Raw genomic sequence first — 16,233 nt, forward strand, 5'->3', positions numbered from 1 at the left:
CTAGCAGCACAAGCTTGACTAGCGCGGGGATAACCAGCTCAACTAAAGGCCTAAATCTTTCACAACAACTGCTGGATACATGCTTACCTGACTAAAAAAATAAAACTTTCCCAAAGCTGAAACGCAGCTGTTTGTTATGTTGGCTGCGTCCTACATCAGTGAGCGCTAATCAACACCTTAGCTAATTTCTCCCATAAAGTTGCACTGCTGGAAATCGGGAGCACCAATTTGTGGTAACTTGATTAATTATGTAAAAACTCTTTAGCAGAACATTCAGTCCTGAAGCAAATGAAGTGAAAAATCCTGCAATCACAGTCTAGAAGTCAGATTTACACTTCCAAAAAAATACAATCATTAAGGACTAAAAAGACAATGAACAGTAATTACTGCAGAGGTGAAAGTAAAAGATTATACAAGTACTGACATTACTGTAATTGAGTTGTTTTTATGTTGTTGTTTTTCCTAGTATATTTCTAAATCAGTAGTTGTACTTGTACTTAAGTACGCTTTAAAAGAAGTAAAGTAATTTTTGACATTTCGACACCCTATCGTTACTGAGTGAATTACCATTTTTGTCTAAAAATCATCAATGGATATTGTGAAATTAAAAAAAATGAAATGACCAGACAACAGTCAGACGCATCACATCATATACTACCAATCAGATTAAACGTAATGCAAGGCACCAAAACAGCATCGGATGCTGGTTATTGTCACAGTTCTTAAATGGAGCTATACTTGGAGCCTAATAATTGTGTTTATTAAAAAAGAATTGTGGCAAGATTTATTACCAAAAGTAAATGTGTGTGTGAGTGTGTGTGGTGTGGGGGGGGGGGGGGGGGGGGGGGGGGACGTAACTAGTTACTTTTACTTTGAGTATTATTTAACTTACCTACTTTTTACTTGTAATTGTCTAACAAAGCCTTTTGAAAATGGGACAACTTTACAGTTTTACAGCCTGCGTTCCTCAACCTTCAAGTCACATGGTTGATGATGTCACACGGCCCCGCTGCCTATGAGTGTCCTACTGTTTTGGTTTTTTTTGTTAGATTGGGGCGTTCAGCCTGGTTTTTACATAATTTGGCAGCTTTTTGGATCATTTGGTGTCTTTTTAATAGTAATAAAAAAATTGGGTAATTCTTTAGAAAGTGTCTAAAGAATTACACGGTCGGTTGCCATACGGACAACCAACCTAGGGAGCAAGGGATGTAATGATTAATCGTAAGGCAGTTAAAAATCGATCCATAGGTATTACGGTTCACATCGATGCTCTGAAAATTGAATCGCAGTACTTTTTTTTAAACAGCAGAGGGCACTAGATATTTATCCTTCTCGTCCAAAAGTGTAGGCGGCGGGCGGAATCTGCTACTACTTTCTTTCTGGTCGCCTTCTACTCTTAAACATGTTCATAAATGATTCTTTACCCCTTTAGCACCGAGAATATCTGTAATATTAAGTGAATATCTCTAAAAGTCACGTTTTTCAAAAGCTCTGTCTCCTAGTGCATAGCATCTCTTCTTCACTGCTAGATAGGCTGCATGCCAACCGACCACTGGGTTACCAGCTCCCTCTGCTGGTCCAAATAAATATCTGACGTAAATACAGTGCAGAATGTTTTTTTTTTAAAGTCCAATTGTTAAGGCACAAAATAAATTTTCAGTTGCACTTTTAAAAAGAAAAGGAACTATTATGTAGTTTTGCATTGTTTACTATGGAACCAGAATTTAAATTAATAGGTTTCTTCTTCATTTGTATTATTCCTTTATTTATTTCATTCAATATTTATTTTTAGTTAAATTGCATTGTTTTGAATAGTTTATCAAGGGATTATTTTGACAATGAAATATAAAAGGAAAATAGTACAGTATTTTCTAGTTTTTTTTCCCCCAAAAAATAAAAGAATTTTTTCAGTCATCATTTGTCTACAGTCCCATTTTGTAAAATAAATTGTGAGAAAATCGTATCGCGAACCCAGTATCATGAATCGAACCGTATCGGGAGTTGAGTGAATCGTTACATCCCTACCCGGTGCTATTGGTACATTTACCAAAGTACACGTACGTAGCGTCTTAGGGTTTGGGTTAGGTTATAACCCTGTATCTCAACATTTTTTTAGGGTTTGGGTTAGGTTTATGGTTAGGTTTAGTCTTAGTCACGTGATCTTAACTAGGCAATGAAGGGCGCTGCGTATGGATAGAATGTCAGTATATTGATACGGCAACGTACGGATAGCCACTGCCAATTTTTTTTTACCAAAAATAAATGTGGGTGTGAAAGTAACAAATAACTTTTACTTTGACTCCTATTTAATTAAGCTACTTTTTACTTGTACTAGAGTACGTTATTCAAGTAACAGTACTTCTACTTGAGTAGAATGTAACAGTTGTTTTTACACCTCTGAATTACTATGTATGAAATGGGTGCATATAGGCTAAAAATGTATATCTGATAATTTTCTAAATTATGTCTCTGTAATGTGGCTTTAAAGGCAGTGTGGAGTGATCTTCACCTGTTGTCTCTTTTCAAACTCCAGTTTAATCGGGGACTTGATGCAGTTGCATGTATCCTCGTACGTCTGCTTGAGTGCCAGCTCCATCAGATGCTTGTGATACGCCCCGGCCATGTTGCCGCACAGGAAGATGATAACGTTGGCTAAAATCTGTGCATAAACAAAAGTCACACAGTTCCTGGTGAGTAGCACTGTAGAAGAGAATAAAAAGCTTGTAGTCATGCATTTTATGATGAAAGGTTAATGTTTTTCCTGGATTTTTAGGTCCAATAGAATGTTCTGCAGTTAAATGATTCAGGTTCTGGTTCATTTAGCTGGTAGTTACTATAAAACAACGCTGGTTAAAAAACAAAACAAAAAAAAAACAACAGCAGCAAAAACCACAAAGGCTAAAATAACATGGCATCATTTATCATAAATCTAAATTGAAAATTCCCTGAACAATCAAGGAATCTATTTACTCATAAAGGAATGGTTTTAAAGGTTCAGGTTCTTTGCTCACAATGAAGCCCATTTTCCTTCAATTCATTATTAAAAGATCAGGATAAATACAGAGAAGCCATGCTGGGATTTAATTAGTGACCTATCATCAAGCACCGCATGCGAATATTTCAAGGACATGAAATTCTGTTTACTGCTAAAACCATGGACTTACAAAATAATACACCTAAATTAAATTACTAAATTAAATTGAACCCAATTTACTGTGTTCTTTTTAATTTAGGTGTAATTTAGTCTAATTCAAGGATTGTGAAGCTAATTTGTCTTGTCAAGTCATTTTATTTGTAGTTACATGGACGTATGCTATGAGGCTTTGTAGTGTTCGTCAGCTACGTGAAAAAAAAGGCTTGGGGTCAATTATAATTGTGATTGCGTGATTGATAATGAATTACAATTGGCATAATTGTAATTGTAAAAATATATTGCTGTTGTAATTGTAATTAAATTGTAATTGAGTTTAGATAATTGACTTTGTATTTGCAATTGCCATGAAAAATCTACAGAAAATGTCAATTAGAATTTACCTCAAAACTGGGGGACCATGTTACAGTTCATTGTACAGTTCTACACATATTTAGTTACAGTAATAATTATTAAAATGTGTTTCATATCAAGCTTTCCCACATTTTACCATTTAAAAAAACTTAATCTAGTTGTAACTGACTTTCAGAGGAAAAAAATAAATAATTATAATTGGAAAAAATCTTGGTCGTAATTGAACATGGGTAATTGAAAATGTAATTGTAACTGAAGAATGTAATTGACCCCAATCGTGATAGCAATATTCAGGTTTGCAGGCCTTTGTCATATAAATGATAACATTATGGCCAAAATACTTCTGGCTTTATCAAACGTTTTATTTAAACATATTTAACCACGTTCCTAAAATAACTTAAAATCCACATACAAGTTTTGATGTTTGATCAGATGAGGGTTGTATAATAATAATGAAATATTATTGAAATCAAAATAAATCAATAACACATGACTATAAGCCTATGTGCGTTTGCACCATTGTAGAATATGTGAAATTCAACAAATAAAATACTGTATGTCCTATAAAAAACAACAATAACCCCCCTTTGATGAGCTGCCATCGGGGTACGAGTCCCTCTTCAAACTGATCGCGACACTCCAAGCTACACTACTAAGTGCCAATTACAACCTATGAGACACATTTTGGAAAATGGTTCAATTTCCTTGCGTATCTCATGCATAACTCATAAAGGTATTATTATTGAAATGATTATGAGAGGATGCAGCTCAGAGATTTTGCCACGAGCGCATACATAAAGACCCACGAGACTCAATAACCTTGAATTGAATGTTGTTGACTGACAATTTTAAAGTCCTCTTGTATTCATCCCTTAAAGATATTCAACCCTCTGGCCTGCTTCTAGACAATCTTATAGATAGTATTTTGTTTTTCTACATTAGGTCGCTCTCTTGCATCATTTTCACTTTGTCTCTTTCTTGTTTTGCTTCCTTCCAGCACAACAGTGACCTTTAATCCCACATATTCCTCCTCGACAAAAGCTTTGAAAGAGCCATGTGACCTTTTCAAAAAAAATAACTATTATTTATTCTACAAGCATAATTCGTTAAGCAAAACAAAACTAGATGGGTTTTTAAATAGATAATGTGCATACCTCACCATAAGTAATCTTTCATTACAATGCAGCAATGAATTTCATGACCTAAGCTTTTTACGAGAAGCTTGTTCTCTAGCAGGGTTCAGGTCAATTGCATTTTTCAGTTACAATTACATCTTTAATTAACCATGTTCAATTACAATTCAATTATGATTACGGTGACCTGCATTTTTCCCCAATTACACTTAAATTACAATATATATATACTTTTTTTTTAATCCTCAGAAAGCCAATTACAATAACACTCTCAATTACTAAAGTTCAATTACAATTAATCACAATTACTGAGCCTGAAATAAATAACCTGATAAAAGCTATCCTTTCTCTTGTGTTAGCTTTCTGTTAGCATTTCTTATGATAACGGGTCGTAAATACACTAAAAACAAATATCTATCATCTAATTTCTATTTCTATATTGGTTACATTGTTAGGCTTCCTAATCAATGAATATATAGGTTTTAATATTTCTGGTGTGGATATCTGAGCCTTTTCTGTGTCACTATACTCTTAGAGCCTTCAATTATTTTTTAAATGTTAAAATGTGGGAAACCTTGATATGAAACATATTTTGTACATAGCTGTACATAGAACTGTAACATGGTTCCCCAGTTTTGCGTTAAATTGTGATTGACATTTTTTATGGAATTTTCATGGGAATTACAATTACGTCAATTGTCTAAACTCAATTACAATTTAAACAAAAACAGATTTTTAAAATTGTAATTATAATTATGATTATGCAGTAATTATGTTGAATTATCAATTACACGATTACAATTATAATTGACCCCAACCCTGTTTTCTACACAGTTGTGTTTCTGTACAAACTTAACTTTGAAGAAAACTGTGAGGCAATCCTAAAAAAGCAGACATCAGCACTTGTTTTGCTTGAGAAAACTATCATCCTTCAATAAGTGAAAACATCTACACGTTGTTCTGTTGAGCTTTTGATGAGCCTGTGTAATTGTTTTCCTTCATGGTTCCCTTTCCTATCCGAACAGGAGAGAAACAAACTGACTCAAATTGTCAGATGAATCATGAAGCTGATGCACAACAGAGGCTGACACAGAAAAATGTTTTATCTATTATCAGTGACATGACGTAGTGTAGCTCTGTTACACTAAGAGACACATCTACTCCCTCTGTTCACTGTCATCCTTCTTTGTCCTGTCCTCCCTAACCCCTTTAGTCTTATGTTTAGCTTTAGATTTAACACTGCCCTCTCTGTTACATCTTTTCCACAAATAAATAGTTCTTAGTAGTTCTTTTTCTTCTTTTTTCCTCCCAATAATATTTACTAAATAACATTTTAGTTTAAATTTAGAAGAAAAATAGATAAAATAGTTAAACTGACTTTATTAAATGTTTTAATAGGTGAGACCTAAATGAGTTTTTTTTTTTTTAATTGACATGGACTTAATAATTTTCAAATCAATGTTTTGCATTGGTTATGGAAGTAAATCTGTGCCATTGGATTTTGATTGAGATTTTTTGACTAGGAAAGCGTCTACAGCCAAATACCTCCAACGAGTAAGGCATGTCCTAAGAAGCCAGCTCAATGGGAAGAACAAGTCCTGGTCAATAAACAGCTACGCCCTGCCAGTAATCAGATACCCTGCAGGAATAATGAGACCACAGATATTAAGACACGAAAGCTCCTAACCATTCACGGAGGGTTCTACTCCAAATCCAGCACCCTGAGACTGTACGCTAGCCGTAAGGAAGGAGGCCGAGGTCTAGTGAGCGTGAGAGCCACTATCCAGGATGAAACATCCAAGATCCATACGTACATCAAGGACAAGGTTCCAACAGATGACGTGCTCAGTGAATGTCTCAGTCAATGAGGAACAGAAGATGAGGTACCGGAGGTTCCGTCATGGGAGGACAAGCCTGATGTACCACCGAAACATAACTAAAGTGGCAGATATCAGGAACTCGTACCAATGGCTAGACAGAGCTGGACTAAAGGACAGCACAGAGGCACTCATCATGGCTGCACAGGAGCAGGCCTTGAGCACCAGAGCAATAGAGTCCCAGATCTACCACATCAGACAAGACCCCAGGTGTAGACTGTGCAAAGAGGCCAATGAGACAATCCAGCACATAATGGCAGGGTGTAAGATGGTGGCAGGGAAAGCTTACATGGAGCGCCATAACCAAGTGACTGGTATAGTGTACAGGAACATCTGTGCAGAGTATGGGCTGGAAACCCCAAGGTCAAAGTGGGAAACACCTCCAAAGGTAGAGAATGACTAAGCTAAGATCATGTGGGACTTCCAGATACAGGCGGACAGAATGGTAATGGCGAACCAACCGGACATTGTGGAGGAAAAAGGAACATGAGAAACTAGAAGAATACCAGGGGCTCAGAGAAGAGCTGGAGAAGGCCTGGAGGGTGAAGGCATCATTGGTGCCCGTGGTCGTCAGGGCACTCGGAGCAGTGACCCCCAAACTGAAAGAGTAGCTACAGCAGTCCAGAAAAGTGCAGGAACAGCAAAGATTCTGCGCAGAACCCTCAAGCACCCAGGCCTCTGGTAGAGGACCCGAGCTTGAAGGAAAAAGAGACCGCCAGTGGTGGGTGAGGAAGAGTTTTTTATATACTGTATGAATGCCTTCACTAAACATAAATTTGAAATAAGGTGGAGTGGAAGGTGAAAGTCAATATAAAAAAGGTCCTTTTTTTTTGCAGGATAAAAACACACATAGTTAAAGTGGTATAAGGAAAACATTGCAAGTATAATGTCAACCTATAGTGACAAATGCAGACATGATAAAATAAACACAAAAATATGACATACACCTGCTACTTACCATATGAAAATACATAGCCAGAAAGCTGGTTTTCTTTTTGATAATTTGTTTTAAAGGAAAACTGACTAAACATTGTGAACTTGTTTTCTCAGCAGGCCGTGTGTGCAGAGAAAAGGGTTCAGATACTGGTAAGAGCACAAAATGACTGAAAGCAAGGACAAAAGAAGAGTGAAAACACCTTTGAATAGACATCCATAAATTATATGTTTTATTTTGACAACGATCATGTCATGAAAAGAGTATATTTATCTGAAACAGGTAGGTGTCTAGAGTGCTGATACTCAGAGATGGTTCTATTCCTATTTTTATTGAGCAAAAAAAAAAAAAAAAAAAAAAAAAAAGCCAGTAAAGTTCAATTTGCTGCCTCTGCTGACACAAGCAGTTTTCTTCGATCATACCGGACACCATCGCAACTGCCAAGATAGCTGGAGTGCTTTTCTTCAATCAGCTTTTCTGATTTTTGGCATCAGAAACTGCAAATACAGCAATTTCTACTGACACTAAAATTATATTTAGCCTTCATGGCTAACTGCTTTCCCAGAAAGCAACAAAATTTAATTTTGTTCTTAATTACAAGAACTATAACCTCAATGTGACCTCAAGAGAAAGTAAGCCTGGAGAACTTCCTATTGGGATTTTCTATGATTCTTTCAAATAGATGAATAAATGTTTTTTACCAACATATTTACACATTGTAGTCATTTCACTTTCATTACAAATGATGTGCTTAACCAGAGAATCAGTGTTAACTGTGTTTAATGTTGACAGGTGTTCTTAACTTTTTAATTTACAAAAATGTGACTATTTATTATATCAACACATGCTGATCATGACAAAAACTTCTAAACGTTTGGATTCATTCAGGACTCACTCACAAGCCTTACCACAACTCCAACATACAGAGATCAGTATCGGACCAAGCATTATTTACTGTAATTCAGTGGTTCCCAACCTTTCTTGTCTTGTGAACCCCATGAGTACCCCCTCACTCATATACGTGTTCACGATTCTCCAAACGTAGAACATAACACAACTGAATATTCAACAGTCATTTTATTTCATTTCCTTAAATTGAACAATTAATATTCAGGCATTATATTCTTATTTAACTAAAATTAACAAAAAAAAAAATGTTGTTGCCTTCAAGGCAATTACAATTATAAATATAAGAAATAATATTATAGTAAACATTTGTATTAATAATACTAATATATTATGATTATATTGTTATTAAAGAAAATAAAGTTGAAATAAGAAACAAATAAGAATAAATATAAATAATAAGTTAATACAAAACAAATAATTAACCCGCCTGTGTTATATATAAGTTTTATGATATTTACCACAAAAGGAACTTCTTTGAATATGTCCCCTTTAAACAGGAATTTAAACTTTAAAAACAAGTCATTGTGCACACGTACCATTTTATTGACGGACTTATGAAATCAATATAATAGAAAATTTTTTATTATCTTGGAAATAAATTCTTATTTTTTTTCACACCCCCCCTGTAATGTGCTCACGTACCCCTAGGGGTACGCGTACCCCTGCTTGGGAAACACTGATTTAATTAACAATTTATTTAATTATTTATTAATAATTCTCCAAATCTAAAAGAAGCAGACTATGCCACTTTAAACCTGCAATTTGCAAATCATAATTTGGACTTTGCATAGTTTCAAAAAATAAGGATTTAAAGCAATAAAAGCTAAAAGGACAAACTTCAGATCCAACATGTTTTGATGAGTCAGCAAGTAGTGGCACGTTGGAGCTCTGCTTCTGTTCTCATTGCGTATTTTTACGTGTTTGCGCATGCGCAGTCAGGTCCCCAAGATCACAACCATTTACGTGCAAAGGCAGCGTAGAGAGCTGCCTTTGGACGTAACCGCGCTATGCTAAATGCTATACCTAAATTCACAGTACATTAGTGAATTGATGCCACGTGACCGCTGCTGCTACGTTCTCTAGCTAGTGGGCGGGATAACACTACAGGCAGGATGACATCGCCAGAGATGATAGAGAAACTTTTTTTTGAGGAAAAACGACAGCTTTTAAAAGATGGGAGACCAACACCTGAGTTACCAGACCTTCAGCAAAGGTAAGGTCAGAAAATTGTTGGTACTTTCTACAGTGAAAGGTAGGATTGGCTTTGTGGATGCTCCTCACTGAGGCTGTTCTGAGTTTCCAACACAAACAACAGATGCGCTGCTGTGTCATGAGATATATCTTGTTGGGAGAGTATGGAGGCTATATAAAATAATTGTTTCGTTAATGGTGTTTATGATGTTGATTTTGTTAGATGGCTAAATGCTTGTTCATGTGGATTTTGTTGGGTTTTTTCTTTCTTATTATGAATTTTATATTTTGATAAGTGCATTGAGATGACTTTGTTGGAAATTGCTTTATACAAATAAAATTGATTTGAATTGAATTAACACTTGCCAACAGAAACAAATGAAATTGTCATTGGTGGTCTCGATTTGCAACGTGCCTACCCAACCCTCGTGGTCACGGCACGCCACTGGCATTATTACACACCTTACAGTTTCTCCATTTCACTGAACATCTGAACATGGAGTTAGGGGTGAATTCCCCTTCATGGGCTTTGAGCCGAGCTGTTGAATTGTGGGATTCTGGGAGCTTACAGACAGCAGGGGGATCTATTGTAGGAAATCCTCAAGATGGAGTGAAGAGGCATTTCAAACATGCTTCAGATGATGATTCATCTTTCAAACATGAATGACTACAAACACAAGAGATGTCTGAAAACCCTGACTGGACTACAACAACCTGCTAAATAATGTTGACACACACACAACAAAGAAACTGATTGTAATCATTTTTATATGCTTAAAAATGAATAACAGGCATTATAAAGATAAAACAAAAGAGTAGTTAAAAATATTACTGTATATATGAACAAAGGCTGAGCAATGTTTGAAGTTAAATAAGGCCCACTACCCTCAGACATTTATACCATGTAATATTCAACAGCTGCTAACACTGGCAGTATATGCAAATGTTATCATTTATTGGTTTATTAGTGTGAGCACTCTGATGAATTATTGATACTTTTACCACCTATAAAGAACGATTTGCAAACTGTTTCCTAGATGCGTAATCGGCTCAAAAAGGAGTCCACAACTAAAAAAATTATTTGTTGTGCAGCTATCAAAGAAGGCTCTAGTTTGTTGAATAAAAATCAATATACAAGTTTAAAGCTCTATTAAGACTTTCTTTAAAAAAAATAAATAAAAAAAACCCAATAACAACAACAAAAACACGCCAACATCTTAAAAAAAGTAAAAGATCTTTGTCATATAAACATTTGTTGTGTTTTATTTGAAATTTAAAACCTGTAATGGCAGCTCACACATGACAATTAAACATTTTAACAAGTTATTTAGATAAAAGCCTAAACTGTGTGAAATTTGAAGAACTATACTTAAAGATTGGTGTTTAATGACATTTGTAAATTAATTCATGGTTTAGTCCCCAAAGTTTAGTTTGAGGACCTTTAGAGTCTAGTTTTGGACCTTAATATCAAGTATTTCATGGGGTTTATAAAGTGCACTTTAAGGACTGTATTGAGTGTACATTAAGGGAACTTTTAGAGTTTCATTTATGGAACTTTTAGAGTTTCATTTATGGAACTCATAGAGTACTTCTAGGACCATATAGAGTGTACTTCAAAGACCGCATATACACTAGAGCCCTCTAGGCCAAATCTGGGCCTTTAGACCATCCAATTTGGCCCGCAGGAGAAAGGAAAAAAGGCAGAATAAACATAAATTATTGTCTAAATTACTAAATAAATCAGCTGTAATAATGTCACTAATCCAATAAAACGCCACAATATTTGGAGGATCACAATTTTTCCATGCTTTTATCACATGACTGCAGTCATTTTAATTCTCAAATTGTTCAAAGAACTCAATTTCCCCAAATTAAATAAAACTTGGTCACAAAATCAATGAAATTTAAAACACTACAGGGACTGATATTTGTCACTTATTGCCTGGATATTGTGGGCACCTTACATACTTTACACGACGTATAAATGATACATAAAGTGCAAACTGGAGGACATTAATGTGGAAAATGCTCTTAAGATAAACTGCTCCATATTTTGCCCCTGAACGAAAAGGAGTTTGAAACCACTGCTCTAGAGAGTATGGACCTTATAAAGTGTACTTCAAGGATCTTAATGAGCAGGCGTGTCTCGCTCATGAGGGATGCAACAGCCGCAATTTTATAAAAACAAAAAATCATCCCCCTCACTTTTGACAGAGGGATTCAATGTTGAAAACATATTGGTTCAGTTAGATTGATTGAATGGTGATCAAGCCAATCACAGCCAGTAATTTGATGAAGGTAAACAAAAAATTAACAGCAATGCGTAAAGTGTAAGTAAAATTACAAAAAAATAGTAACAGGTGGCAAAAAATGGTCCAAAAGGGACAAAGATGACAAAACAAGATGACAAGATGAGAGTGAAAAGTGACTAAAATGGGCCAAAAGCAGTCAATAGTGGCAAAAAAAATTGACAGAAAAGAGCAAACAGGTGGTATATAATGGCAAAAGGTAGCTTAAATGAGCAAAATGTGGTAAACAATAGTGAAAAAGGGCAAAAATGTGGAATTAAAAAAGCAAAATGTAGGGAAAAAACAAACAAGTGTTATTTATTGGGAAAAACTGTAACTTATTTGGATGAAAAGTAGCAAAAAATGGTTAAATAATCAACAAAATTTGGATAAAAGTGTCAAAAAGAATTTTAGTCACTGTACTGTATTTACATCAGAGATTTGTTTCGACCAGCAGAGGGCGCTAGTAACCCAGTGGTTGGTTGTATGCAGCTATTCTAGCAGTGAAGAAGAGATGCTATGTGCTAGCAGACAGAGCTAATAGAAAAATGTGACTTTTACAGATATTCACTTAATATTACAGATATTCTTTCAGTGCTAAAGGGATAAGGAATCATTTACGAACATGTTTAGGAGTACTAGGCAATTCCAGTTTTAATGCGCGCAATACACAGCAGTACCAGTAACATGCAAGTGGGGTTGCCAGGTTGGGGTCCCTAAGCAGCCGCTTAGTCTGCCCACATGGACTATGTGAGGGGACCTCAGGCTTGTTCTAACAGGACTACTAGTCACCTATGAGCTCCTTATTGTTTTCAGTGAAGAATTTTGACAAATGTGTTCAAGAGTCGCTGACAAAATTTTGTCAACGTTGCTGCAGATTTTGGTGTTTAGATTGTGATAGTGTGTGTGTTTTTTAAATTATTATTATTATTAATAATAATAATAATAATAATAATAATAATAATACCAAAAAACGGTAAGTGAATTTTTGTGAATAATTACTTGTTAAATTGTACAAACATGCAACGTGTTAGCCTAGAGAAAGAGGAACATGATAATGTTCTATTAATGTTATAAAAGTTAACAACTGCATATATTAGGAGAAATAAATTGTTTACATTTCCAACCTTTTAAAGTCACTGCCAGCTTTCCTTCATTATTTTTTCCTCTAATTACAGTGAAACCGTGATAGCTTATTATTTTAGACGCGTAAATCAAACTGGTTGCCCTTTGAATTATTCGATACCTTTTAAGTAGCTCACAGTTTCAAAGAGGTTGGTGTGTATGGTTAATGGACAGTATAGAGTGTAGTTAATGGACCTTATGTAGTGTCGGCCATAGTGGTGTACAACTAAAATCTCTCTATGTTCAGCATTAATTTAAGCTTCATGTAGGCTTCATCTCCTTCAATAAATAAGTTGTTTCATTAAGAAACCAATGAGGCAGCACAATAAACAGTAATAGAGTTGTCAGCATAGTTACTGCACTTATTGCTCTCCTGGTAGTTTGTATATGAGCTCTACCAATACACTTGATAATCAAGGGCTGACAATTACGAATAAAAAGGACGGCTATAATGTTTTTTAAACACCAAATATTTAAGCATTAAAGCTTTCACAGAATCTTTATACAATGAGCAATGTATGCATTTTTCCCATGTTCTCAGACTTTTTCTGTCTTGTTACAGAAATACAGAGAGCTATTATTTTTCCCACAGCACCAAAATCGTAACAGTTTGGCTGTTTTTTATTTATTTATTTTTTGTTCCGCTTCAGCTAGATCTCAGCATTGAATAGATAAACACATTATTACCGCCGGCACACAAGGATGCATTTTGTTTAACAACCCCTGACGCTGAATGACAATTTTATTCAATGAACATTTAACCATGAAACATGACAGAATATGAAGACACAAGCAAATACATAAACACTCTCAGAGAAACAGTTATTGGATGGAGAAGTTAATCACAATGTCAATTTTATGAAATAAAATGTGCTATTTTAGTCTTTTATGAACTTGCAAATAAGATCTCACTTTAATGTTGATAAATACTAGTAAAGAGCTTGTAGTGCAGTTGCTTTACTGTACAATAGAAGCAGCTTTATACTGTATGTACAGACATGTGATATGGATGTTTTAAGGGCCCACATCTGAAGATAGTTCTTTCTTTTATATAAATAGTAATAGAAAAAATTTAAAAAAAAAGCTGTATCAATTTTTTTTATATAACTAAAATAGAGAAACTTCACAACACATTCTACATTTTAATCCCTAAATATACAGTAAATATATTAGGGAGATATAACTAATTGCCAAGTACAAATCTTTAATTACATTTATATGCATGTTTTCAAATCGTGTACATTTTTTTGTATAGTTTGGTTCTGGTGGAATGCCAAAAATCACAATAACAGTAGTTCACATAATGTAGGGCAAACATTGATAATTTTTGAAGAGCTTTAGAAGGTTTATTGCTCCCCAAATAAATGTGTTCAATAAAAAATTTTAAAAAAAGGCACAAAACATTAAAAATGTTTGTGTGCATGTTTGTATATAATCAGTTTCCTCTGAAGAAAATAAAATGAGAATGAATGAGTGAATAAATTGTTGCTGAATAGAAAGTTCTAATAAACAACTGCACGTGTCTCTGTGTTTTCTGTTGTCAATGATACACTCATGATGAGTCAAGCCTCATTTTGTTTTTGTTTTTGTGTGGGTACACATAATGTTAGTGTATCAACAGTTCTATTTAGGTAAGGTAGGATTTCATCTTACCTGCCACACTATTGGCTCCATGTGCTTAGCTGTGCTGGACATGCAGACGCTCAGCACAATGGTGTGAGAGGCAGAGGTTAGAACACTGGCGATGACGGCGTCTCGCACTGAGAAGGGCAGCATTGTGTAAACCACAAACACAATGAACAGGAAGAATGACACCTGCGGATAAAGTAATAGACCCATTAGTTGCCTGCAGGGGGCAAGGAAAAGAAGAAGAAAAAAAGGCGGAGAAACATGTGCAGAAAATTTTACAATTTTTTTAAGATGAAATTTAAGGCTGCATAGATTAGTCGACATAACTAATGTCGAATCCAAAAATTTGTTGAGGTGGATTTTATAGCTTTGATGCTTTGTTTAATCTTGTAAATTAATGATAAAATCCAGCTCGTGGCTGCTTCCCGCTTTCTTTCTATTGCAGTACCTCACACTGATCACTAGGGACAGTGTTGCGCCAACAACTTTGTGCAAGTAAACAGCGAAGAAGAGAAAAATGGCGATGAGAAGAAAAAAACTGAAGAAGCTTAAACGCGATCCAAACTTTCTAAAGCTTCAGAACTTTTTTTTCGAAAACAAACCTGTGAAACAATTTAAGTGTAAACTCTGAAATTTAGCTCTCAATCATTAAAGCACGACAGAGATTCACGGAGAAAGGGACACCCCAAGCAGAAACACAGCGGACATCATTACCGCTGATATATCCCTGATCTTTCAATGTCCGGTGGGCTATCGACCCGAAGTGGGCCGGACCGGTGTGCGATGTTTTTTTTTTTTTTTTTGTGACCCATTAGACGGCATATGTGGCGCAGTGCAAGTTTCTTCATTTTGTAAATTCCCTCCTAGTGGGCCGCTCATCATTGGCTAGCATTGTGCAGCCAGCAGCCATCGACACATATTATTGGTCCAATGTTTGTCAGTGTCAATCAACCTTGGGCTCAGAGAGCCCCGACAATGATGTCAATCACTACATGAGCCAGGCGGGGGTGGGATCTTATGGGCGTGATGGGCAAACTGTCTGCTAACTTTACCTAGTAGTCAGGAAAAAATGGACAGGAGGAAAAATGCCTGGGGGACACTAAGAAACAGCGGGCCAAAAAGATTGATTGAGTCACTAAAGTCACCTCACAACGCTGCCAGCACTGTTGCTACTGGGCTGAGAGACAAGCAAGGAGGGGCCGACTTGGCAATGGAGGCTAATGGTGATCAAGTTAGTGACCGGCGATGAGTAAAGCATAAGTATAGTGACAAAAATAAGTAACAGGTGGCGTAAAATGGTAAAAAGTGGCAAAAAGGTTGCAAGAAAAGAGTGAAGAGTGAAAAATGTGGCAAACAATAGTGAAAAAGGGCAAAAATGTGGAACAAAAAGTAGCCAAATATAGGAAAAAAAGGAAAGTGTATATTTATTGGAAAGGAAAGATAGTTATTGGGCAAAAGGTAGCTTATTTGAAGGAAATAGCAAAAAAAAAAAAAAAATGTTAAAGAAAGGAAAGTGTAAAAAAAAATAGGGGGAAAGGATATTTATTGGCAAAAGAGCTAAAATCTATGCAGTCTGGACTGTCTCTAGATGATGATACCTCGTGGAATTAACAATAAAATGTTTTGGTATGTTAATAATAAT

The 16,233-nt window shown here is 35.5% G+C and overlaps 1 protein-coding gene across 3 annotated transcripts in view; it reads right to left on the bottom strand.

The window, feature by feature from the left end:
* adcy2a (adenylate cyclase 2a) overlaps positions 1 to 16,233 on the bottom strand; it is a 60,010-nt gene that overhangs the window by 22,267 nt on the left and 21,510 nt on the right. For all 3 annotated transcript variants that reach the window (XR_003675840.1, XM_028471336.1, XM_028471337.1), the window contains exons 3-4: positions 14,616 to 14,777; positions 2,510 to 2,659 (exon numbers count right to left, since the gene is read on the bottom strand). Coding sequence is in view for 2 of the 3 variants with exons in the window: in XM_028471336.1 (XP_028327137.1) it covers positions 2,510 to 2,659; positions 14,616 to 14,777 (312 nt within the window). In the remaining variant the exon portion in view is untranslated. The remainder of the gene's footprint in view (positions 1 to 2,509; positions 2,660 to 14,615; positions 14,778 to 16,233) is intronic.

The sequence above is a fragment of the Gouania willdenowi genome, chromosome 16, assembly GCF_900634775.1.
Source record: "Gouania willdenowi chromosome 16, fGouWil2.1, whole genome shotgun sequence".
Lineage (NCBI taxonomy): Eukaryota > Metazoa > Chordata > Actinopteri > Blenniiformes > Gobiesocidae > Gouania > Gouania willdenowi.